Source organism: Accipiter gentilis, chromosome 33, assembly GCF_929443795.1.
Source record: "Accipiter gentilis chromosome 33, bAccGen1.1, whole genome shotgun sequence".
Taxonomy (NCBI): Eukaryota; Metazoa; Chordata; class Aves; order Accipitriformes; family Accipitridae; genus Astur; species Astur gentilis.
In genome coordinates, this window is record NC_064912.1 from 19,807,439 (window position 1) to 19,832,198 (window position 24,760).

General features: G+C 51.8%; 1 protein-coding gene across 4 annotated transcripts in view; it reads left to right on the forward strand.

The window, feature by feature from the left end:
- PRKCB (protein kinase C beta) overlaps positions 1–24,760 on the forward strand; it is a 135,363-nt gene that overhangs the window by 100,640 nt on the left and 9,963 nt on the right. For 2 of the 4 annotated variants that reach the window (XR_007504582.1, XR_007504583.1), the window contains 7 exons: positions 1,818–1,909; positions 2,868–2,930; positions 4,919–5,057; positions 8,605–8,685; positions 8,937–9,044; positions 15,445–15,585; positions 21,827–22,497. Coding sequence is in view for 2 of the 4 variants with exons in the window: in XM_049791906.1 (XP_049647863.1) it covers positions 1,818–1,909; positions 2,868–2,930; positions 4,919–5,057; positions 8,605–8,685; positions 8,937–9,044; positions 15,445–15,585 (624 nt within the window). In the remaining 2 variants the exon portion in view is untranslated. The remainder of the gene's footprint in view (positions 1–1,817; positions 1,910–2,867; positions 2,931–4,918; positions 5,058–8,604; positions 8,686–8,936; positions 9,045–15,444; positions 15,586–21,826; positions 22,498–24,760) is intronic. The other 2 variants (XM_049791906.1, XM_049791905.1) reach the window with 1 other exon arrangement.

A 24,760-nucleotide genomic window follows, 5' to 3' on the forward strand; every position in this document is an offset into this window, starting at 1 on the left:
GAGAAGAATGGGAAATATTATGAATTCTTATGTAATGCTGCGAACCTGAAGCTCTCGCAGTGCTCCAGCCTTCCTGTCTGTCCTTTCGTGGTGTAGGGCCGGGGCGAGCCCGGGGATGGCTTTGGGCTCCTGGGCGTCGAGGCCCCACGACTGGTTTTCGAAGGCTGTCGAAAGTTGCTTGTTGTAAGAAGGGTGACTCGGGCCTGATGTTACGCAGCGCTTTGCTGGGCTCATCCATAACTGACACGCGCACAGGTCGGAGCGCAGATGTCTGCTGGCAGGGAAGATCCACTTGGACGGCAGTCTGTGTCCCACTCCTGCATGCACTCCGGTGGTCCGGAGCCATTGCTTCTCCCTCCCTGAGAAACGTCCTGCAGCCGTTTAGGTTGGTGGGTTCGGCAGTCTTGCACGATTTTCTTCACAGCCGTTTCCCATTAGAAAAAAGAGCTGTGAAACTTCAGAGGAAAGTGGCATTTCAAGGGCATGGATTCCCCAGGGCAAAGGTGTCGCCGGTGTGGAGCTCCTGCTGGCTCAAATCTTGTGTCTCCCGGGACTTTGCAGGGCTCGTGCTAGAGCTCCGTTCGAGACGCGGCATGATAAAATCCAGCTGCTTTTGTTTTATTAATCCACGGTTCTGAGCTTTGTGGGGACGCTTGGGTCTTGTTTCTTGCCTTGGTGCTCTCCTCGGGGTTGGTTGTGGCCCACGCTTTCTCAAATTTCTAGCAATGTGTAGAGGACTGGGCTTACACCCAGCAGGACTAATGGTAGCCACGGATGCAGGAGCCCCCCTGTGTGTACAAGCCCCTCGCCAGCTCCCCGCAGTCGCTGCGGCTCCGGGACAGTGCCCGGTGCAAGCCCCTGCCTGCCCCTGACCGTGGCTTGGCTTTCCCCGGGGACAGCGTGGTGCAGAGAAGAACTCATGGCTTCAGCTTACTTGGGAATTTCTTAGGTCTGCGCCTGTGTGGCTGCCACGCTGTGTAAGAGGAGGGGCGTCTTAATTAATGAAAGCAAAGTGCGTTTGACACATTAGAGGCAGTTGGTGTGTGCTTATAGGTGGCTGTGATTGCACCTACTAGCAAGTGTTTTAATTGATTCAAAGTCACTGCTTGACCTGTTTGTTCTACTCTTAACAACTACTCACTTAATTAAGCATGCGTGAACATTAAGTACACCCTCAGACCAGGCTGGGAAGAGCGAGGAGAGGGGATGCAGCCTCCTCTTGCCTCCCCAGCTTGACTGGGGGCTGCTGGGTCCCCTGCAAGCGTGTGTGGTCCCGGCACTGCCGCAGGCTGCTCCCGGCGAGACTGGTGAGCTGGGAATGTCCCACGGCCCTCCCGGTGCTTGGCCAAATCCTGCTGGTCGCTGCCTGCACACGGAGGCTGGTCCCCATAGGAACTGCTCACACCTCTTGCGCACCTCTTAATTGAAGCCGTGCAGTGCCTGGGGAAATACCGGCAAGGAGCTGTCTGATCAAACGCCCTGCAAAATGGCTTCAGTGAAGAATGAGAGCAAATTTATTAATGGGAAGTGAAAAACCTCTGTTTTAGGAATTCCTCCACTTGCCTTCTCCATCAGATCTATCTGCAAAGATGCGGAGCTTAAGTCCAGAGCGTTGCAAAGGAATTAGTACATCTGTCTTATGGACTCCGTGTGAACAGAAGCTCCACCGGCACCCCTGGGGGAGGACAATGGTGATGGTTGTATTGCCATGAAAAATACAGACTGGAGCTGTCAGTTGCCTTGGTCCTTATTTCTGACCCCTGCAGATTCCCTGCTCGAATAATTCTGCTGCTAATTGTTTGCTTTTTTTCCTTTAGGATCGTTTGTATTTTGTGATGGAATACGTGAATGGTGGCGACTTAATGTACCAGATCCAGCAGGTTGGGAGGTTTAAAGAGCCACACGCTGTGTAAGTTCAGTAGCCCTAGTTTGGCACCTTCAGGGTAGGTACTTGATGTACCTTTGTCATACAGCTGGAAATATAGTCCAAGCTACAGGCTTTTGTGGTGCAAGTCCTGGGCAGAGAGGGAGGGGAAAGGAAGAACAGCAAGAATCTCCGGATGCAGGATCATTCTCTGCCTGGTGCCAAGCGTGCTGGTCCCTCCAGCTCCTCTTTGGGATACACTTGTCGATAGGTGAATAATTGACCTTCATAAAAGGACCAGGCAGGGAGGTTTGGAGGCTTCCTGGGAGACACCAGCAGCAGCTGGTGAGCTCCGAGCCGCCGTGCTGCCAGCTCACCTCTGTTCTGCCCCGTGCCCTTCCCCAGGGCGTGAGGGACGTCGGGTCTTTGGCTCCTCTACTGGGGTTGCCGACCCGAGTGTTAACTGGTGGCTTTTGGCTCCTGCTCCCTGTAATCTGGACAGAGCAGAAGGTGTCTGTGAAAGCCTTCATATGCTTCAAGAAAAAACACAAACAGTAGGCAGAGCCCAGGTGGGTTTGAACTGGTGTTTTGCACTCTGGCAGAGTCCTCTGAGACCCAAAATATTCTTTAAAGAACGGGGTGGCAGTGCATGTTATCTCCTCGGCCTCCCCGAGATGAGAGATAACTTTTCAAGCTGCATTGCCAGTACAGAGAAACGAACAGCCGTAGATCCCAGCTCTCGCTTAATGAGAATTTGTGTAACAAGAAGTGACAGCCCCCAGCTAGCCCACAGCAACCTGATCGCATCCCTACCTGAAACGAGCGGAGGGTGGGTTGTGTCATTCTCGTGTGATACCTGTCTCGTATTTTTATGTTGTGGCCGTCTTTATCCTTTGGTCACGTATGCCCAGTGCGTTTCATTTAGTGCGATTGGATTTGAAAGGTTTTTATTTTGATTCATCTCCTTTAATTATCAGTCTTCCTTTTAAATCTTTCATTTCAGGTTCTACGCAGCAGAAATAGCCATCGGCCTCTTCTTCCTGCAGAGCAAAGGCATCATTTATCGGTAGGTGAGCAAGTTCCTCCTTCCTCTCTTCCCCCGAGAACTCCAGCCACAGCCGGAGCGATGTGACCGCTGCGATGCTCTGCAGGGCTCGCGCAGCCCCTCTCTGCAGAGCAGCGACCGGCCGCGGGGCTCTCCTCCCTTCCAGGGCCACGGGTCAGGTTTGGCAGCTGCCGGTGGGGTACGCACACCCGAAACGGAGCTGGGAGCCTCGTGGTGTTGCCGGTTTTTGAGAAGGTTCTTGTCTTTGTCCCCGGTCTATAGGAAGGCAGCTTTGGTTCCTCTCTTGCCTCTGTTTCACGTGTTTCTCTCCATACGACACAAATGCTCGCTGGCAGCGTGGCCCGTTTGGAGCCACGTATTTTGCTGCAGGGCACTATTTTCTTACCATTAACGCTAGACTAAGTGCTTATGAATGGCTTATTGTGAGATCTGCAGCGCAAGTCTGTCACTTCTGGTTCAGACGCTAAAACTTCTTTCCCGTTCACAATACGACTGTAGCGTCCGGAGTTAGCTAGGTTACCGCCAAGTGCCGGACCGGGCTCCGAGGCTGCTGTTTAAGCGCCGAAACTGGGGTACTGCTGCTCTTCCCTGCTCAGGAGTATTCCCAGAGCCCAAGGTAGAGCAGAGCATCCTAATGAGCGTCAGATACCATTAACTGCTTTGCAAAAAGAAATGCCAGCTGTGCTACTGAAGTTATGAGATGCTGAAGACTGTTTCAAAGATGAAAGAAGTGGAGCAAACCTGACACGAGGGGTGTTTTTTGCCATCAGCCACTACAGAGAGATTCTAGGTCTGCCGGTCCCCAGTGCCCCTTCTTCCTTCCTTCCTCCGAATCCGAATCCAGGCTCGTATCCATCTGCCTTTGGCCCATCAGGGTTCTAAGCACTGACAGTAATTGGAAAAAACAGCCTTAAAAAACAGCAAGAAGTTGTAAATTATGCTGTTCCTTTTATTGGGCTCTTACTTAACAAAGCTAAGCCTCGTGCAGCCCCGCGGCTCTGCTGAGCAGGCTGTTCCCAGTGGGGTGTTTCGGCCGGGGGTCTCCAAAAAGAGGGCTCACGCAGACACGGTGCGTCCTTCGCGCCGGACCGGGCGATGTGCGTTTGCTCTTTGCCTGCAGACGAGGCGCGGAGCTGGGCAGAGCCGCGGCCGGCTGAGCCGATGGGCGAGCAGGGCACAGCCTGGGCTTGTGCCTCTGTCTGCCGCTCTGTCGCCTGCCTTGGCACTTACCGTCGCCCTCAGGCAAGGGAAATCTTGCAGACGTGCTCTGATACTGAAATGGAGACCTTTGAGTAATGCTTTACTGTATAGGACGTGGCACAGATCACAGAACTGCATGGTAATGCCGTGGCTGGTAATGTATAAATTGCACCTGAAATGCGGATTGTTTGCTGCAAAACTGTTCTTCAGGCTGGAGCACCCACCTCTGCAGAGGTTGCTCGGGGCTGGGAGTCGGATCGGGAGCTCTACAGCTGAAACCGTCTCCACAATTTGTGCTAAAGAGCAAAGCTCCTGCAGGGTATAACTAACAGATACTCTGTGGACAAGGATCAGAGAGAAACACGGTTGATTTGTACTTTCATGGGGGAGCATAGCATAGGTGATGCAGGGACTTCTGCTGAGTAGGTACTTCTTCATTGCCAGTGAGCTTTAAGTACACTTTGATTTTCATAGGCACACACAAAAAAATTTAAAAAAATCTATTAAATCTGTCTCCCTGCTAGATGAGAGTGTTTTCTGACGTACACTTAAAAGCGATTTGCCCAGCATGGTGTTCCTGTGGGTTAAAAGTGAAATAAACACTTCATCTTGACAGGTCTCTGACTTATTTTTACTCATTTCCCCAAACATTATCCTACAAAGAGCCTGCGTGTCAGACGAAGCCAGAGCTCACTCTCAGGAGAGCGCCTGGAGCCCAGAAACTTGTGTCTTTGCTGGGCGGCTTCATGGGTGGTCTTCTGCCTCATTGTTTTGCTTTCACTTTTTAGAGACCTAAAGCTGGACAACGTGATGCTGGATAGTGAGGGGCACATAAAGATTGCAGACTTCGGGATGTGCAAGGAGAACATCTGGGACGGGGTGACTACCAAGACCTTCTGCGGCACTCCAGACTACATTGCACCCGAGGTAAGGGATGCAGAAGGGCAGGAGATGCTCCGTACGTGCTTGGGCAGCCTGTCTGACGCTCCGTTCCATGGGATGACCTTGCTTTGGGCAGCTTTCTGAGAGGAACAGGGCCGTCGGAGAATTCACTGTCGGCCTGGAAAGTTCATCCCCTGTGAGGAAGCAGTGATGCCGCATCTGCCTCTCTGTTTGGCTGCATGCCCTGCTTCTGCCTCAAAGTACAGAAAATCCTCCCTGCTGGTCTCCCTGCAGTGTGTTTTCCCACTCTGGGTGTTTTTCCCATGTCTGTGTCGCTGGCGTCGCATGCCTATCCGATCCTTGGCGTGCTCAAACCCGCCAAGGGCTGCTCCTTGCACCCTTCCTTGCTCCTGGAAAAGATGAGCCCAAGAGCTCGGCTTTGCCCCTTGCCATGTGTAACAGCCACTTCGAGCACAACAGGACTGGTGGGAAAAACGAAATTATCGGTGGATAATATTTCCACGCGAAGTGGAATCTTTAGATGTCTCCAGCTTGCTACTTGCAGCGAAGGGCTGAAGGGCTGTGTGTCTGATGAGGAGAGGTTCCCTATTTACAGTTCTAGATCACTCCAAAATTACTTTGCATTTGGTTATTACTTACGTGCTGGAGTCACATATGACACTTACACGCAGTGCTATATGGATGCAATTTAAGGCAGACTTGTGAAATTCAGGTAGGTAATTATTCCCAAATGTCTGTTCCCTTAACGTAAAAATATTCCTCTAAAATCTTCTCACTCTGCTGAATTTTCAATGATGAGATTAATATTTATTCATTTAAATATTTTAGAGGAAGAGACTCTCTTTGCTAAGACGTAGTTAGATGCGCTTGTATGCTAAACTACATTGTGTTTTGCTGCAGCCAGAGAGGTTTTTAATTACTCGTTCAAATGTGTGTTACATTTCCTCATCTTACCAAGATTAATATTGGTGTTCAGCTGGTACATAGCTCAGTTGCTGTGTGTGATTAATACTCTTTCAAAGCAGGACAAATGACCAGTTCTCTTGGTATTTGCCTAAACATTATCACTTAAATTCTTATTTTCCTCTCTTTGCTCTATTTTTTTTCTCCAAAATAAAAACAGAAAATGGGAAATGAGGGTGCAAATCACTGCGGTACCCAGGAATGGTATTAAAGCCTGCTACCAGTGGGTCTCAAAAGAGTGACTATACACATGCCCTATTTTGTAAATAGCAAAAGGGGGTATGCAGTTCTGGCGTGGTCTCCTGCTGGGTGGCCAAGCCCGTGGCAGAGCCGGGGTCCCTGCGTGTAGCTCCGCTCCAGGGCCCTTCCGCTGGACCGTGCTTCCTCCCGTTGGGAAGCTGCAATGTTCTCCAGCCAACATGTCTTCAGGGTGAAAATGTCCTGTGATTTGCTTGACCCATTTTAAGGGCTTTTTCTATTCTAAGGTACAGCTCTGCGTGCCAAGGTGACAGGTACTGAGCGCAAATGACCCCGCGTGTGTAATTTCCTCTCAACAAAACGTGTTCTTCAGCTGTCGGGTTTTGACCTTCCCCTAATGTGCAGTCGGCGACTTCAATTTACAGAGACTGCTTTTCTGCAAGGATTTTGTCTAAGTACTGTTTTCTTTTAAAGGCCTTTATGGTGTGAACAGTTCACACCTAAATTTCCCAGAGCACTCGTAAATCGTCTGAAGAACAAGGGGAAAGAACTTTGAGTGCACTCAGTTGAGGAATTTCAGAGCTGAAGCTCGACGTCTGATCTCAGCGGGAAGGGTCTGGCCAGACTGCAGGATGCCGTCAGGGCAGTCAGGGTCGTGTCGCCGCGTTTGGATGTGTGGCTGGACCAGGACCAGGACCAGGACCAGGACCAGGAAAGAGAAGATTGGCATCAGCCCCGCTCTCTAACCGTGCCTCGGTGCTGATGCTTTTGCGGGATGGAACTCGTCTCTTCTTAGGTGGGCTGGCAGCGCCTGACCTGCATCTTGCCGTACCTCCTGGTCGGATCCCGTTGGACACCGCCGAGGTCTTCTGCAAGGGCAGGGGCTGCCCAACATGAGGACTCTTGGGGTCCCAGGCATTGCCCGCAGCCACGGAGCCGCGGGACCGGAGCCTTGCTTGCGGACAGACCTCTGGGGCCGGATTGCTGCGTACGTCCTCCTGTGATTAGCATACGATCTGCATTTGTGCTTGAGCGCAGGAATCTTTGCAGAATAGAATTCTGTAATTAGGGTGAATAAATTTTGTAATTGTTTCGCGTTCAGTAACAGATGGCAAAGCCCAAGGCCTGTCAAACCCCGAACGCTGAGATGACGCCCATCAGCAGCAACCCAGCAAATAAACCGGAGCTTGAAAGACCCTTCAAAGCAGAAAGGTGCCCGGGGGAGCCCGGCTCCTTCTGCGGCCCCTGGGTTGGACCCGTCACTGCTCCCCTTCGCGTGGGGCTGCAGCAGGAGGGGGCTGGAGGGACCCCCCCGTGCCGAAGGGAAGGCAGGAGGGGGCTGGCGTCAGGCAGCAGCCCCCGGGCGAGCGTGCGGACCCGGCGGCTTGCTGCACGCTTGAGCCGAGGGGCACGGAGAGCCGAGCGGCAGAGGTGCCGTGGGCAGGAGCCGCGGGGCTCTCCCGGGGCTGGGTCCGTTTCTGCACCAGCCGCGTGTCTTGTTGGCGTGTGGGGTCTTGCGGCGGGGGACGGAGCCCCTCGCTGGGTTCAGCTGTGGGCACCCCAAACCACCACGTGCACGGGTGAGGCCAGTTGCTTTCCAGAGGCGGGTTAGCCGGGTGGCTTTGCCGCAGGGTCGTATGATTATGAAATTTAGGGTGTTTCAGATTTTGTAGAGAAGATCATGGAAAAATACAAAAATTCATGTTTTGGTGCCCTTTCCAAAATAAATGTTGATATTTTTAAATTTAAAAAGAAACCAAACAAACAAACAAGCAAAAAAACCACCAAAGTTATATCCTAACTCCAGAACAACTACATTGCTCAGGTAAGGGTAGGGCCATTGGTTATTAGGTTATTTTGTGAGGGATGTTCTGCAATAAATAATAGAAAGCAAACCGGCAGCCTGGAATGCAGAGGGTTTTGACTACCCATATGCGGCAAATCTGTTTTGAAGGGCCGCGTACCATCCACAGAGGGCCGAATTCTGTGTTGTTACTTCAAACCAACTGCACTGAAGTCAGCGGAAAAAAATCCCAAAGTGCATCAGGATAAGCAAGAACGGCTGCTGCTCCTGCTCCAACGCGCCTGGCCGTGACGAATCTGAAAGAGCACAACAAATATGCTAAAGTTTTGTCTGAATCAGAATGAGTCTGTCTAAAATCACAGTGAATATTCTGGTTTTTTCTAATATTTAGTGCACATTTGAAAGCTGATGATTTTTTAAAAGTTACTGAACTCTTTGCCTGTTGTGTATTCTGTTTATAATCACAATTTCCCACCATTCAGAGACTGGTATCTCAGAAAATAACCTTGTCCTTTTGACCTGGACTACATCTTGAAATCAGTTTGTATTGTGCCAACAGGTTAAAAATGGGAGTGTATCAAATCCTGCTGTTTGTGTTGTTTTCAGATAATTGCTTATCAGCCCTATGGGAAGTCCGTGGACTGGTGGGCATTTGGAGTCCTGCTCTATGAAATGTTAGCTGGCCAGGTAATTGAATTTTAATTGATTCCTATGGGATTGTGTTAAATTCCATTGCGAGCCTACGCTGACGTGTAATTTGTTTTGTTGCTGTGGGGGGCCATCTCCTCGGCGCTGGAGACGAAGCCGGGGACTGCGACGCCGAGACACCAGTCACTGCGCGGCGCAGCCGGGGCTGGTTTCGTGGCTGAGGACCACAGCAGCAAACAGAAGCTCAAAGATGGAGAAATGCCGCTGAACCTCTGTTTGCTTTGCTCTAGGCTCCGTTTGAGGGAGAAGATGAGGACGAGCTCTTCCAGTCCATCATGGAGCACAACGTAGCCTACCCCAAGTCCATGTCCAAGGAGGCAGTGGCGATCTGCAAAGGGGTAAGGGCTGCCCTGCGTTCTCTGCCGGGAGGGTCAAGTGCGGGCGGTGGGACCTGACGAACCTCCGTCGTGTTCTGGCGCCCGTGCTCTCCGCCCCCAGAACCGCAACTCGTGCTACTTGGTGTGCGTGTACTAAACCCAATTAAAAATAACACCTAGATCCTTTCTGTGCCATTACGGTACACTGAGCAGGAACACAGGTAGGACCAGAGGGCTGACCTGTCTTTGCTCAGGGGAAGGTCAGGAGGAGGTTGAGTGTTGGCTGGGATGCGGGAGCGGAGGGCATCTGCCCAGAGACCCTGCTCCCCCTTAGGTGACAACAGGGGAGCGTTATGCATCTTTGCCTGAAAAGAAGAATGACGCCTAGAGAAAACGAACGTGATTTCTAAATAGATTTCCTAAGATCAGATACAAAGCCTTCATCCCGCAGAGGTTTCCGTTTAGCTCCGATGAGTCAGTCGCCCTTTAGGGGCACCTGAAGTTCAGTGCTGGTGTGCGTCTCCGTTGGGTCACGGCGCTATTTTCATTATCGTACCTCTTAATTTGCAGTGAAGCTCTGCATTGCCCAGTGTCCTGAGCTCTTTAGGGACTGGGCCTAGGCAAGACTTAAATGCAGTCTGAGTTAATTTGGGTTGTGATGAATAAAGGCTGGCCAGGTCCTGATGTTATTATGCATATGTTTATTGCTTGGGACTGAGCCTCATCTCAGCCAGCCAGTGTCAAACAGTGCTATAAATATGTGTTTGTGTAGGAATTTAAAAAATGTTTGCTTTTAATAGTTAATATTTAAAATATCTGAATGTTCTATATCTCAAAATAGTGTTTCTATCTACAAATGACACATCTTGCGCTTAACGCTCCCACTGCGGCATTTCAAAGCCTCTTTCCAGTGTTGCCAGGATTCAGAGCTGGTGTTGAAGAGGAGTATTCGCTTGTCCCGTGGGGAAGAGCTGCTGCAGGTGTTCCCCGCCTGGAACGGGGCGCAGGGAGGGGATGCGGTCCAGGCCAGCTGGCACTCATCTTCAGCAGAATGTAGTAAAATCGAGACCTTAATTCAGAACCCACACTGGTAATGGAAGGGGGAATTTCCACGGACTTTCTCGCCATCTCTTGTTCTTCTTGTTTTGATTGGGGCATGAGGGGAAAGTCCACTGTGTTCCTGGCCGGGCAGGAGGGAGGGAAGATGCTTGGTGATGGTGAACATCATTATCCGAACGGTGCTTGCGAGGGAGCAGAGGCCAGAACAGGGACAAATCTCACTGTCGGCTTTGTTTGCCGTTGCATCAGTCAAAATGTGAGTGCTGTAAATAGACGAGAAGAGACCACGACTGAAACGTCTGCTGGGTGTAGCTGAAATGGCTTTTCTCACTTTTGGAAATGTGAGGCTGCATGGGAGGACGTGTAGCCATGCACGGAGGGCTTGGTCCTTTATAAATTCCTGTAGTTTTTTTGCAGCTAAGTGGTGGTTCCCTTTGTACAACTGTTGTTTCAGGGAAGTGCAGAAAAACTCCTGATGTTCTTTGCCGCCTGCTACACCAGACAGTTTAATTAAAAATATGTGTGGTATCTAAGAACCATCAATAAGTGGGAAGCAAAGTATTTATGCTTTCCCCTGGAACACGGTAAAATATGTCTCAATTAACTTCAGGGGCATCAGGGCCGTGCTGTTTGTGTTGGTACATGGTCAGTGTTCCAGGAGGGCACAAACCCAGCCTTATATCAGCCCAGAGAACAAACAATTGGAGAAGCCTCTACCCTAAACGTGAAGGATTTGGTATTTCGCTGCCATGCTCTCCAAAACAATTCTGTTGCTCCCACGCGGTTTCACTCCGGCGTGCTGGTGCCAGTCATCACTTACTGTTGCACAGCTCGGAGATGAAAAGCATTTGATCCTGAAAGCCTTGTATCGGCCCGAGCCAAGAAACAAGCGTTAATCAGAGATCGTTGGCTGGGAAGCAAAATGGAGAGTTAACCAGAACACAGCTCCTTGACTCGACAGTCAGCATCAATTAGCAGATCAAATGGAGCATTTCCCTCCTCTGCTGTCAGCTCAGATTTCTTTCCGAAGACTGATGTCGGAGCTGCTGTTTCCGTGGTGCAGGTAGCTTAGCTTTGCTCTCTTGAGCTCTGGTTTGGTTGTGAGGAGCCAGGCTCCCGTTTCAGACCCGTGGAGCGGCGTGCGTGTGTGCGCACGCAGGCACTGGCACAAACCCTCAGCCGTTTTCTGTCCCATATGGAGGGGTTTGACTGTGCATGAGCAAAGCAGCCCTTTCCAGGTGGACAGATTGCCTGCAAATATAAGCTCCCTCTTTAATCTCTGCCTGGTAGCAAAGGCATAAAATGGCATGTTTTCCCCAGTAAAGTGTACAGGTATTTTGAGTGGTATTTCCACCGGTGGTGCTGCCTGGGAAAAGCACAGAAGAGCTGCTTAGTGCCGCGCTGAATCCCTCTCGGAGGTGGAGGTGTGCCCGTCTCCGGGTGGCCGTGGGTACGGAGGAGGCGGCTGGAAGGGGGGAGCGCTTTGGGGCCGTGCGTGGGGAGCGCTCCTGGGTGCCGAGGGGTTTGCTGCCTCTCACTCCGGCTGAAGCACCGGGCTGCGGTTGGGACGGGGCCGGGATGTGCTGCCGCGGTGGCAGGGCTGTGCTGCGCAGAAGCGTGCCCAGGCTGTGTGCCGGGACGGCGGAGGGACTGGTGCCCCCATGGGAAGCCCCTGATGGGCTGCTGCCCATAAGCTACGTGGTCTCGTCAAACACGGACAAAGATCATCTGGGTCAGCTTTGCCTCTTGGTGCAAAGTGTGCCGCTATTACATGAAGCCCATGAACGCGCAGCATCCGCTTGCCTTCCAGAGGCAAAGAGTAAAGCTGCGGTTTAGCAAAGAGTAAAGCTGTGGTTTAGCAAAGCAGTTGAGTCCAGACTTGGTCTCCCTGCACCTGAGCTGCAAACGTCCGACGTGATTTGGTCTAAAACATCCTTCCTTATCTGCAGGAGCCTGAAGGGTTTTCGCTGCGTTAGTATGGGGATTAAACGAACTTGTTCCTGTTTAATACAAAGTAAGCTAAATGATTATCCTATGTAAGCCAGGAGAATCAAACTGCCTGTTTATGGGGTCCTATATATCAATAACAGATGGTGCCTTCATGCTCACATGCATAAAAGCACAATCGGAAAACAAAATTTAATTTCTGGATGCGTATATAGAAAACACTGAATAACAGCACTGTAGTACAGCTCTGTTTAGCTTTACAGGCAGGTACATGAAGTAGAAAATCCTTCATGATTTATTAGTTGGCTGAGCTGCTCTGAATTTGGTGTGCATTTGTGTTACGCTGAGGAAGCCGGGGGTTTAATGGCAACACTTTGAGTTGGGGGGCAGGTGTGTGTAAAACAGCTTCCAGCAGAAGGCAGCAGGTAAGAACCTGGGCTCTGGCTGGAGAAACCAACGGGTGCAAGACCACCGACTGTCCTCGGTGGTGTGCGCGTACGAAGCGTCTGCAGGGCAGCGCGGGGGCTGAGGTCCAGCAGATTTGAGCAGGGTTGTCGATGTTCTCGCTGGGTGCACGTGGGGGAATCGGGCTCTCCTGCAGGGGAGGGTCCCCTGGGGGGAGCCCCGGCACGGTGCAGCCTCGGCAGCTTTGCTGACCTCCGGGAGGGAGCTGGAGTTGGGAAGCGGACTGGGGAGCGTGGGGACGGGGCAGCGAGCCGCCTGCCCGCTGGCAGCGCTGGCCTTCAGAGCCTCCGTGGGGCCACAGCCGCCCCCCTGCTAACACCTCCTTTGCACATGAGTGACCGTACATCTGTCCGGCTCGCACTGTCAGATGCTTTCACAGCTTATGCACGGGCATCTGTGAGCTTTAGTGTCGACGGAGGCACAGATCCTGCAGACACGGACCTGCTTTCCCTCCTTGCCTTCTCTGGCAGTAAAAGCTAGAGGTGTGTCAGTGTGTTCAGGGTCAGCACTTAACAGAAAAGACCCACGAACAGATTTCTTTTCATTTTTGCTGAAAGCAAACTAAGCTATTTGACACGACAGCCAAATCACTAAATCAGTTTAGTAGCGCATTTCAGGCTCTCGCATTGTTGTCGGGGTCTCGCTTTAGGAAAACCTCATTGAGTCGCAGGATGCTTTTTACTCTCCCGCTTTAGCACAGCTAAGCGGGCCCTGATTCAGTTGTCAGGATGCTGTCGGGAGCCCGCCGAGGAGACGCGCGGATCCTCTTGTTGAGCTGAACCCGAAGTGGATGTAGTGAAAGCTGAGGGACGGCGAGGTTCAGCGGGGCACGGCATCGGCCTGTCCGTGTGCCGGCACCGAGGGCTTGGTGGGTCGCCCGCCTCGCCGCGCTGCCTCGGCAGCGGGAGGACCGTAAGCCCGCGGTGGGCTCCCTGCCTGCCGTGGCCACCGGCCCACCCGCTGCCAGCGGCGCCTGGTGGCACCGCTCCCCTCTCCTGGCAGGGGCCGACGGGGCCGGAGCCAGCCCCACCTGCTTGTCCGTGCTGCTGCCACGCTCGTTCAAGAGACCAAGAGGCGTAACATCTTCCACCTCGCCAGGCTTCTTACACTGGGATTTGTTGGTTTGGGTTTTTGTCATAAAGGGTGGCATGCTGCAGTACCAAGGGAAAGTGTATTATTTACCAAAAAAGTAAAACACTAGTCAGGAAAAACCCTTGCTTTTGTTTTTGCTGCCACCTGGCACCCCCATGGCCCTCCCTCTGCAGCCCACCAGCAGCAGCTCCACCGTGCCTCCTCACGTGGGAAGGGCTCTGCAAGACTGATGCTGATGCCAGTCACATCCTTGCCCCGAGGAGAGGCAAGTCTCACCATCTGGAAAATCACTTGTCCAGCTTGCAAAGCCCTTGCTGTTTGCAGATGGGCTTTGCAGGGGGTGATGCTGATTCGAGGAAGCCTCGTTCCATCACTCTTTCAGCTGCGGGTTGCCTCCGCAGCTGGCTGGCCACGGATGGAGTGCTATTTGCTAGCAGAGCGGTTAGCAGCTCCGCTCTTATTTCACATGTGTTGGGTGGTTGGTTTTTTTCGAGGGGTTTTTGGTTTGGGTTTTTTTTTGCAGGCTTTTCCTTGCTTTCAGTTCCCTGTTGTAGCATTACTTTTACAGATCAGCTTCCGTGAGCAGGTTTGATTTGTGCAGTCGTGGATGGCGGGGCTGACTTGTGTCAAAACACTTACACCTGGGGGCAGAGGAGCTCTGCCTGGACGCAGGACCTGGCGGGGGTCATCAGCTCCCCGTGGCACGGCAGGCTGCCTGCTGCCACAGTGCTTGGGCTGATGCCTTTATTTCTGTCGGAAGATGTGCTTGCTTACAAAAACCATGTCTTTTTGGGTGTGGGCCAGTCTCAACAGAAAGGTGGGGAGGTTTCTCGGCTCTCCGTCCCACCTCCCCCGAGCCGTGGGTGCCCTGTCCCTCCCGGGGGCTGGCAGGAGGGCAGCGGGGGGCTCTTGCAGACCCATGGCCCTGGGCCACAGAGTGAGGCTTGCTGCAACCTCTGCACAGCTCTGGGATCGGTTTTAACTGCCCTGCTTTTAATAAAGTAGTCCTTTCGTTGCAGGTGTACGACTCATATTCTCCGTGCTTATCAACGTCTTGTAAATCTCTGGAATCTCCATCTGATCTCTGAACACAGCTCAGACAGTGCCCCCCGGATATTAATGTTTGTACAGCCGCCCTTAATTCCCATGGCCCATTTCACTTTTCTTACTGAGCCAGTGAAGAGGAGAAGTGTAGATGATAAACAACATTAATGGACTGTTGGTGCTTTTTTCCTCCAAATTGACTCTTTCATTAGAAATACACCTCTTGTCTGCTGCCGCGGCTCCAGAGAAGTGGGGGTTCTGCTTCTAGGGCTAATGAAAGTTTTTGAGGGCAGATTGTTCATCTTAAATCAGCAGTGGCCTTTCAAATTAATTATGCAGATGCTGAGAAGTTGGCTACCGAGCAAAGGGACTGCTGAGCAGCTTTGCACGCATCCTGCTCCCCCTGTTGTAGCAGGCTGGGGAGACTGCAGTGATGCATGGAGCTCTACCAGCACCCTGACATTACTTCTGGGTGCACCAGTTTCATTCCCAGAGGAAAAGGGGATGTGCTTATCCCACCCAGTGCTCGTGTACCCGCAATCTGCTTAGTCTGCTGTTGTAAGCCATTGTCAACCTTCCCTGTCCCTGGAGCTGCTCCGGCTCCTCCCTCTGCTTGGAGCACCAAAAGCAGGCAGAGGAGATGGGAGCCCCTCTTGGCGTCCGGACCCTGATGCGGGGCGTCCCGGGGCAGGGGCCGCCTGGTGCAGGCTGCCCACCTGGGCATCGCAGCACCCTGGGGACTTCTCAGAGCGGACATTCTGGGAAGCAGTCGGACACTCTGTGAGTGACTGTTTCTTCTCTTCCTCTCCCCAAGCTGATGACCAAGCACCCTGCCAAGCGCCTGGGATGTGGTCCAGAAGGGGAGCGGGACATCAAGGAGCACGCGTTCTTCCGCTACATCGACTGGGATAAGCTGGAGCGCAAGGAGATCCAGCCTCCCTTCAAGCCAAAGGCTGTAAGTGTGGCTGCGTTAAGCGTGTTTCTCCCCTCCCGCTCTCCCACACGCCGGTTCTCTCCTGCACAGTCTCTCCCACTCGTGCTCGTGGGTGCCCACGCGCAGGCATACGTGCGGGCGCTACTGGCCCGGCCGGCAGCGCGGAGGTACCGTCTCTCTGCCTAGAAGAGCGCGTCTCCTCGCATTTGGCACGTGTCAAACCACTGCTGTGAAAGGACAGCTCTCGGACGCCTGGTCTCGCTCTGACTTGCAGGGGTAGAAACACCACGCGTTTAGCTCACGGATTTAATTGCGTTGCAGTACTGTCTGTCTGTTATCCCAGGGGTCAGTCTTTCTGTTCTTTTTTTTCCTCCCTTCTTCTTAAGCTGAACAGGTCTCTCTTAATCTAAACTTTATTTCAACATCTAGCTCAGCACCATAGTCTGTCTGAATTGGCAACGGAGCTGTATTTCACTCGACAGTTTCTCTCCAAGGTAAAGCGGTGGAAGGCTGGAGCCTGGCTCGCGTGCGGGCGCTGACGCGGGTGGAGAGGAGCTCTGCAGTGAGGAGAACCTGGCTGCCCTCTGTCATCTCTGCCGTGCTTTAAGATGGGTTCTAGTCGCGAGAGAGATGCTGTGTGTGCTGGGAGTGCGAGGCTTTAGGGGGAGATAAGCTGCCAGCAGCGAAACTGAGGTGGAGGCATGAGTAATCTGAAAGCTATTTGTCAAAAAAGACGGGACTACTCGACTACTCCTTGGTCTAGCTGTCTTTGCGGTGACATCTGTCCGTGTAATGCCTGTGCCAGCACAGGGGTGCAGCCTCAGCCACAAAGCGGGTTTCATCGCCTGCGGCGCGCGGGGTTCATGCTGAAGCAGCACGAGGGCACGAGCCTGCGAGCTGCGGAGCTCGGGCTTCCCTGTACGACCCCGAGCACGTTGTTTGCTGCGTCCCTCTGCCCTTCCCGAGAGAGGATGCACAGGTAGCAGTGACCACGTAGACTCGGGGACAGGGACGTCTCTCCCTGGATTTCTCTATTTCTCTTTGCCACTGTCGGGACTGGCAGGATCACAGCTATGTCCGAGTCTCTCCGCGGTCGTCCAGGTCCTTAAGGCACAGGCTTATTCCTGTGTTTCCACCTCCTGCGTGCCTGTTGGCTGCTGTGCCCTAGTTGGGCACTGGTGTTTTACAGAAAGCTGTGAATCCAAAGTTAAATCTGATTTACATGGCTGATATGGACTGATATTTATGCCCAGTGATCAAGGTGGGGACATTGCATGCTCTCTTAATCCATCACGTTGGATCACAACTCAGGAGTCCGGAGATGCTCCGTGTATTTAACTGAGCCTTCCCCTGCCCCACTGCCCTTGGCAATGTTGGACGTGTCTGTTTTCCTCTGCTTTACAGTCAACCTGTTCTTTTGAAGGGACCCTTTGAGTGCTTGGAAGAACTCCGCTTTCAGGGAAAATGTGGAGTAGGGTGCTCGGCTCCTTTAGCTCTCCTCCCTCTAAATGCCTCTCTGCTCTAGCAGCCTTTTCCCTTCTACAGCTCCTTGCTTGACTGATGCAATACAGATAAACCGCCCATTAGCTGGGCTCAGCAGGAGCCTCCGCAGCCTCGTCCCCCTCCCGGCATGCAGCGTTGATGGGGGAACGGCTGCCGACCAGGAGGTCTGCTCCTTGCCCTAGGTCTGACAGCGATGCCCGGTGTACGCTTGGTGCTGCATATTTCAATTTCAGACAAGTATTTTTACAAACTTAACTCCTGTGCAGTGATGCCTTTGCAGGAAACTGTGGGGTACTTGTCCTCAGAGCCTTTCACTTCCACGGCTGAGCGCTGCTTCTGTGCGGTGCGGGCTTGGGCTGCCCTCTGCATCAGCAAAGAGCAAAATGTCCCGTTCTCCTTGCCTGTCTCAGGAATGTGGAGATGCAGGTTGCTGGGAAGCAGCTGGTGATGGTTAGCACAAGAGATCTGAATTGCTGCCTGCTTTCCTTTCCCTCCGATGGGATGGAGTCTTCAAGCCATTAGACCGTGTAGGCAAGGTATTGCCGGGAAGGCATTAACTTTGATATCAAAGTATAATAGCGCACAAGTGTTTGGGGCTGTTTGTACACACCATGATGTGTGTGGGCTTAGGGTGGGATCCGACCTTTGTGCAAAGGATGCTGAGGCATGGGGTGGGTGGTCTGTGAGCTCCAGCCGTGGCGAGGATGCTGCTCCGCACCCGGAGCCCATCGGGAGGGCTGAGCTGGCACCAGGGCTTCGGGGGTCTTATTCTGCGAGAGCCCTTTTCTCCTGAAATCCGTGACTCCTGCTGTTTCCTGCCTCTGTGTGCGTTTGCTAGCAAAGCTGTTGCAGTCCCCGTCCTCTACCTCTGCCCTTTCTTGCTGAGCAGATCCCCAGTGATGCTCTTTGCCTTGGGTTGTGGCATAGCGTTATTTGTTGTTTGGTGTTTTACAAACAATTGAATTCTGTCAAAAGTGCTTTCTTACTGGTTTTAAAACGCCATTTTTGTCCTGCTTTAAATGTCTTATTTCCTTAAAAATCCTTTTGATGCTGGACCTTGGAAGGGGGACGGTAAGCTGCCGTCTGTCACATCTCACCTAACGGCTGGTGCTGGGGAAAATTCACCATTTGATAGGACAGGAAGATTAATAGAAAGGTAGGCGCAGTAGATTTAGGATTTAGGTAGGATTAAGACAACTCGGGTACCTGCTGATAGCTGATATTTCAACAGCAATGCATCTGTGCTGGAAAATGCTGCTCCTTTCATGCCAGCTGTGAGCACAGATCAGAGCAGCACGGAAATGAAAATCTGGGTTTGGGCACCTTCACAATGTGCTTGGGCGGGTCACGAGGAAAGTCATTGCTTACTGCTTCTGACCTTCAGCCACGCGTGCAGGGCTTGAGCACTTGCTGGAGTGGGGGATTTGTGCTAGCCTGGCTCTTTACCTTGGCTTAAGTCGTCTTTTTTCTTTTTTTTTTTTCTTAATTAGCTTCTATAAAGATAAGGTTACAGATTGTCTGCAAGCCAAATTTTCAACATACAGAATAATATGCAGATGCGGGCTCGGTATCTGCCCACAAATGCCCACAGCCTTCCCATGCTCCAGCCCCGTGTAGTGCCTGAGCACTTCAGCCCCGTGAACACAAGCCAAGGGTGAGCAAAGGCCCGTCCGAATTGTCGTTAGCATCACGTTGACAAATTTTGCTTATCGGACGGTATCATTAATTCATGTTTGCTCATTGCTCAAGTAGCACAAAACCTCCTCTTGCGTACGCGAGTGCGGCGGGCAGCTCGCGTGCTGCCTCCGCGCCTCTCCCCGCCGGGGTGGTCCCCTGCCCCCCAGGCTCTGCAGAAGCATCTTCACTAGTTATCTCTTCTCTAGCACCCACCCACAATATTTTTGCCACCTTTCTATGATTTTGTAACATCTCTGCAGGTAGGGAGCGTGGGTACAAGCGAGGGCTCTCTGTGCCTTCCCGGCGGCCGCTTGCCGGGAAGGGCTTCACATCGCTTCCCAGAAACCTGCGGCATTTTACACCAACAGGGAAATGGACGCTTCAGCCCTCTGCCTGGCTTGGGTGTTACGTACTCAGAGCTGAAAATAAATTCCCAAGAGCTCATGTGTTGCTTCCTGCTTTGTGCTTGATTAACCTTTATCAGAGAGACGGTAACGAGACAGATCAGAGTCTGGGTTGTCTTTGGTGTGCAGAAACTCGGCAGTTTTGACATGGGGCTGCGCTTGGCTGCTTCGTGGTTTGGCTTGTGCATAACAATTCCTTTCGTGGGTCTGCATTTACCCTGGGAAGTGTATTTACACTTGCCTGCTTTCTCTGTCTCTCATTGAGATAATTATTGTTTTTGGTATCTAATTACTCCTTTACTTTACATAAAGCCTAGTGATTTGAAAAGTCTCCTCATTTTGAAAGCATTGAAATCACACAGCAGAGCACAGGATTACTCACAACAGGACAGGGTTTAAAAAAATTGCTTTTAATCTAATAATTTTTAATTACATAAATTAATTTTCTTCTAACTGCTTTGAATTAATATTGAAATACCTTTTATAGACCTGGACGTGTGAAAACTCCAGTTATCCTGTATGTGCATTTTTGTAGCCGTAGTTTCAGTCTTTACAAGGTGAGTTCAGGTGTTTGCATAAGTGATTTCCTAATTAGATGAGATGTAAGGATTGAGGGGGCCAACAGTGGGCAGGAGCATGCCGTGGAGAGGCGGCCGAATGTGTTGAGGTTAAACATCTCCTCTCGTAATTGAGTCAAGATTTGCTCTGGTAGCCTCAGGGTCCTGTAAAGACTTTCTCTGAGATTCCCCTCTGATTATTCAGCCGATATTCTCGGTACATTGGGAAGCAGCTTGGCTTTGTTCATAGGAGAGAGACGAAAGCCAGGGCCGTACATCAGAAAACCCTTGCAGCAAACGCTCTCAGCCTTTGCCCGGAGCGAGGATGAATGCGGGCTGGAGCGTCCTGAGCTGCGGTCTGGGATCGTTAGCCAAACACTTACGAACAAAAAGCACCTTTGGTCCCTGTTCACCCTGACCAGCGCAAAGGGGCCCTTGGTGTGGCGCCAGGTTCATGCTGTGAGCCAAATTCCCCCAAACAGGGCGCTTCTGTTTCCAGAAGTGTCAGAGAGCCCTGATCCTCCCTCAGGGGGCAAGGGCCAGGTTTCTAACCCGGCGCAGCACCAGGAGGGTCAGACTTGCCCAAGAGATGCCTGGGAGGCCAGCGGGATTGTGGCTGTACCACTGGTTTGGGCCAGAAAAGTGGGAAATGGAGGGTGCGTTCCGCCCACCGCTTCTCCTCAGCTCCTTGGGAGCAAGGGCTTCGTCGCAGCAGGAGAACAGCCATCCTCGGCTTTTTATGATCTTTGATTGCATCTTGGGGATCAATGGAAAATATTTTATTATGCCTTTTTTCTCTATTTGAAATCAAGCTAGAAACTGATAAAATAAAAAGGCTATCTTCTAAGCTGACAGTTTTATTTCTGCAGCTTGAAAAAAAAAGTCATTCTATGCTGGCTATAAATATTAGACAGGACACATTGGGGATTTATGTAAGATATAAATTCCCACCCTCCCCCTTTCTCCATTCAGGATGGAGTGATGCCTGTACATTAATATAGTACTAAAATGAGGCAGATTTTTCACAACATGGCTTTAGATAAATGTAAAAATTCATACAGCATGTCTCCCATCCTTTAAAAAGGAACTTAGTTTCGGAAGCTTTAAAGATGGTGCTCCTGCAGAGAGCGACCATTTGCTGTCCGGAGCGGCACGGATCCTTCTTGCTCTCTCTTAGCACAATGTGGGCCAGATCTTGCATCTGAAACTCCAGCAGTGTTGGGCTTTGGCCACTGGAATAAAACCTGCCACGTTCCCGAGAGCCAGTGGCTGCCTGTGGCATCGTGGTGGTGGCAGGACAGCACCGAGGCATGGTCACAGCCTTTAGACCTTGGGTTTGGGCTTGGACGTGGCTCCTATAAACCCAAAGACAATTTCCAGCCTTAAAGTGTATATATTTTATCCCTGTGAAAGTTTCCAAAGAGGAGGATATGCTGATTGGTTTGCTGATAATGACAAGTTCTTATCCATCCAAACAGAAAGTCTGCAAACCTCACAAAGCTGGGCATGAAATACTATGGATAGATGCAACATCTAAAATTTTCCATCCACATATTCTTGCCTTATTTCATTATGATGAGAATTATTCCTTGCCAACATACATATTAAAAATATATTTGTATTTTCTATCCCTATAACTGGAAGCATTTCACAAGGATTAGTTTTTAAATGTTTGATGGGGTTGCTCTTGTTTGATTTTTTTTTTTTAAGAGACAGCACATTTCTTTATAGCAAAAAGGCAGCTAGGGCTGTCAGACATTTCGCATGAAGTGCCTTGCATGTCTCCACCGAGATCTCATGAAGCTAATAGGCAATGACAGCTATATTTTCAGAGCACTGTAAGGCTTTCGCTGTATATGGAGTTGATGGAACGTGCAGGTGAGCAGCTTATTAGCAGGTAAACCCTGCTATGTTCTGTGTTACTGCACTGATAACCTTAAGCACTGCAGACTTTCCCAGTAATCTTGCTCATAGTTTGTTTTATCCCGGTGCTGAAGGGGAAGACTAGGGACAACGTGGCCTCGAAAAGCCCATCTCTTTGTTTCATGACTTTAGCTTCCAGGCTTTGTGGAGCTGGCAACTTCAATTTGGGGAATTTATTTTCTATTTTGATGCTAATAGGATGGCTTTCAGGAAGGCATTTGGCTGTTGCTGACTTGTCAAACATCTAAAACTTACTTCTTCAAGACTCTAAAGCTGTACTTGATTGCGTGGTCTGGAGCAGCGACCAGCTCTTCCCAAAAAACTGGAGCTGTGACAGGTCTTGGTCAAATTCCTCATGGTGGGAATTGTCAGCTCATCTGGAGAGAACCTCGCTTTTCGTTTCCGGACATCCGTGAACCTCGCCGCTGTCCTGCTGCACTGGAGAGAGGGGTATCTGCCAGCCTTTGAGCCCGCCGGTGGTGCAGTGCCTGCCGTAAGCATCCCCCAGGACCGCTTCCCCCGGGGAGGCTCCAGGGGGGCCCGGCTGCCCCCGCCCCTGTCCCCCCGCACGGCTGGGGTGCTGCTTTCCAACGGCTCCCGGCCTCAGCAGAGACGGCGGGCTGGGATCAGACGTGACCTGCGGACGGGGAGCGCGGGTACGGCTGGAGTAACCGCGAGGGGAAGGTCCCAGCAGGTCCCAGTTTGGCCACTTCTTCGCGTGATGCCGAGCCTCCGCCTGCCCAGGAGATGGGCACGTCCCTCTTAGTTTGCACCCGCCTGCTGCCCGCAGGAATGGGGTGCTTGGACGGAAGAAGAGAAGCGGAGAATTGCCTCGGGATGGGTCCGTACAGCGGTCAGGGACTGGCAAGGTACAAGATCTTGGGCTTTTTCTAGAGAGTAGCTCCCGAGCTGCGTGTCTGCCAGTCTGCTCGCTGCGCTTCTGTCTTCATTCTCCATCTCCTTACTGGGCTTCTGTTGTTAATTTGACCCGGGCTCTGTGTTTTCTGGTGCGGGGACCCATACCGTTTCTCTGGAGAGGTCATTTTCCACTCGGGTCTCTGTGTTTGAAATCAGGGACTTCCAAAAAGTTGTTTCTGGAGGGCCACAATGTGGATGGCATCGTGCTGGGATCACGGCCAAGGGCAGCTGGGGCAGGTTTTCCCCCACCAACGCGATGCTCTTCATAGGCTGCATGAAAAGGCTTCTCAGGCTCATTTTGGGAAGCCCTCATCTTCAGTACCCTCCTGGTGAACTGGTTTGCACTGTGTTTGCATGTTTGGTTTGGGGGGGATTTTGTTTGTCTTTGGATTATTACTTTTTTTTTTTTTTTTTTTTGCCTAACTCCTCCCCTGGGCAGCACCAACTCATTTTTGCATCAAAATACTTAAAAAAGAGCAAACCACATTGTGACCTACCACACCAAGTGCTCTTGCCTGGGCTCAGCTGCGGGCTCAGCCGTGGGGCCAGAGGCAGGAGCCGTGTTCACCGGGGCTGGGGCTGCAGCGTGCATGACTGCGGCAGCCCAGAAGAGATGCAGGGGGAGAAAACTGCCTCTGAGGTCTCAGTGAGTTTGAGTGCTGAGTTAGAAACCACGCTGAGCTCAGGGTGACGGACAGGAGATGCGCTTGGGAGAAGAAGCTTGACAAATCCAGACTAGAAATACGCTGTAGGTTGAGACATGGCCTTACAAAATATGAGAGGGAGGGACGGGCTCAGAGGCTTCAGCACAGGAGTAACTAGAGTTAAATTGACTCAAATGTTACCCATTGAACTTTTTTTAGAGACTTGGGGATAAGAAGTGTCTCACTTGGCACCGTAAGAACATACAAGAGCTGCCAAAGAAACATGCCGTTGGAGGCTGATGGATGTTCACGTCTTCCCTGAAACCTCCTCTCTGGCAGAGGAAGGAACTGGGAAATGTTGAAGTTTACATGTATTTGTCTTTAATATTTTATTATATTTAGTCTGACGTTTATTAAAAATGTAAATCTGTTTCCTTAGCAAATGAAAGTTAAATACCAGGAAAAATATTCCCAGCACTTGAAGCGTATGTTCTCCATGGGGAAATGGAAGGAGAGAACTGAGGGACCGGGAGATGCTGGCTTCTGCATCTCGTCGGAGAAAAGAGGGCCAGGAGAGCATCAGTTGTGTGGCAGCTCCGATAGGAGGGAGAGTTCACCAGCCATTAGAGCAAAGTCATTACATGCAGTTCATAGGGATGTGACACGCGTGTGATAGGTGGTAATTGAGCACAATTCGTAGCTGCTGCAGTGACCCGGTATCCACCTGCTATTATCTATTGCTATTATTATTATATTAAATCATGACTTGCAGCACGGGAAGTTACAGGACCCTTGTTTTGATGGCTAAGAAAATTAAATAAGGCATTTGGCATGTCTCCCTGCTCCCGACCTCCCTCTTTCGCTGCAGAGACTGCAGCACAGCCAGCCGGGTCCTCGGCTGCTGCCCAGGGCTCCCGCTCCGCGGCAGCCCGGGGGCGATGGATGCTGACCGACCCCCGAGGAGGGTCTGGCACTCTCGGGTGCTTTCCAGGCCCCGTGTTTTCCTGTCCCGCAGTGCCGTGCCAGCCAGGGCAGCGGTCACCCCGACTCCAGAGCTTTCGGGTTCTTCTCTCGTCCAGCTTTGCTGGCTGCAGGGAGCTCGCCGGTGCTCTGGGACTCCTGCCTCACCCGCCATAGGGGTTGTCACGAGCTGCCTTCAGGGGCAAGAGGGAAAAACGTCGCTGTCAGCAGGGTTTTTAGGGTTAGCCAGCTTTGTCCAGTTGCAGCGGAGAGCTCTGGGGGTGCTGTGCAGCGAGCCCGGCCGCCACGCAGCAGAAAGCCCCCGCTCCCGCCTGCCTTGGCCGAGCAGCACCCCACACACCGGCGTGGACCGTCAGAGTCCGACGGGCACGTCGGGAAGGGACGGAGCGGCCCTGGAAATTCCCAGGCCCAAGTGCCTGCATTAAGCATTCGGCCAGCAGCAGGTTACAGGAGCTCTGTGGAAGGCGAGAAGCTCTCTCCTTGAGCAGGGGCAAGGAGAAGCCTCTCAGCAGCCCAGACGTGACGAAAGCATCCCGCTCCCGGGGAAGGAGGGATGACCGAGCAGGTGAAGCCGCAGGGCTCTTTCAGA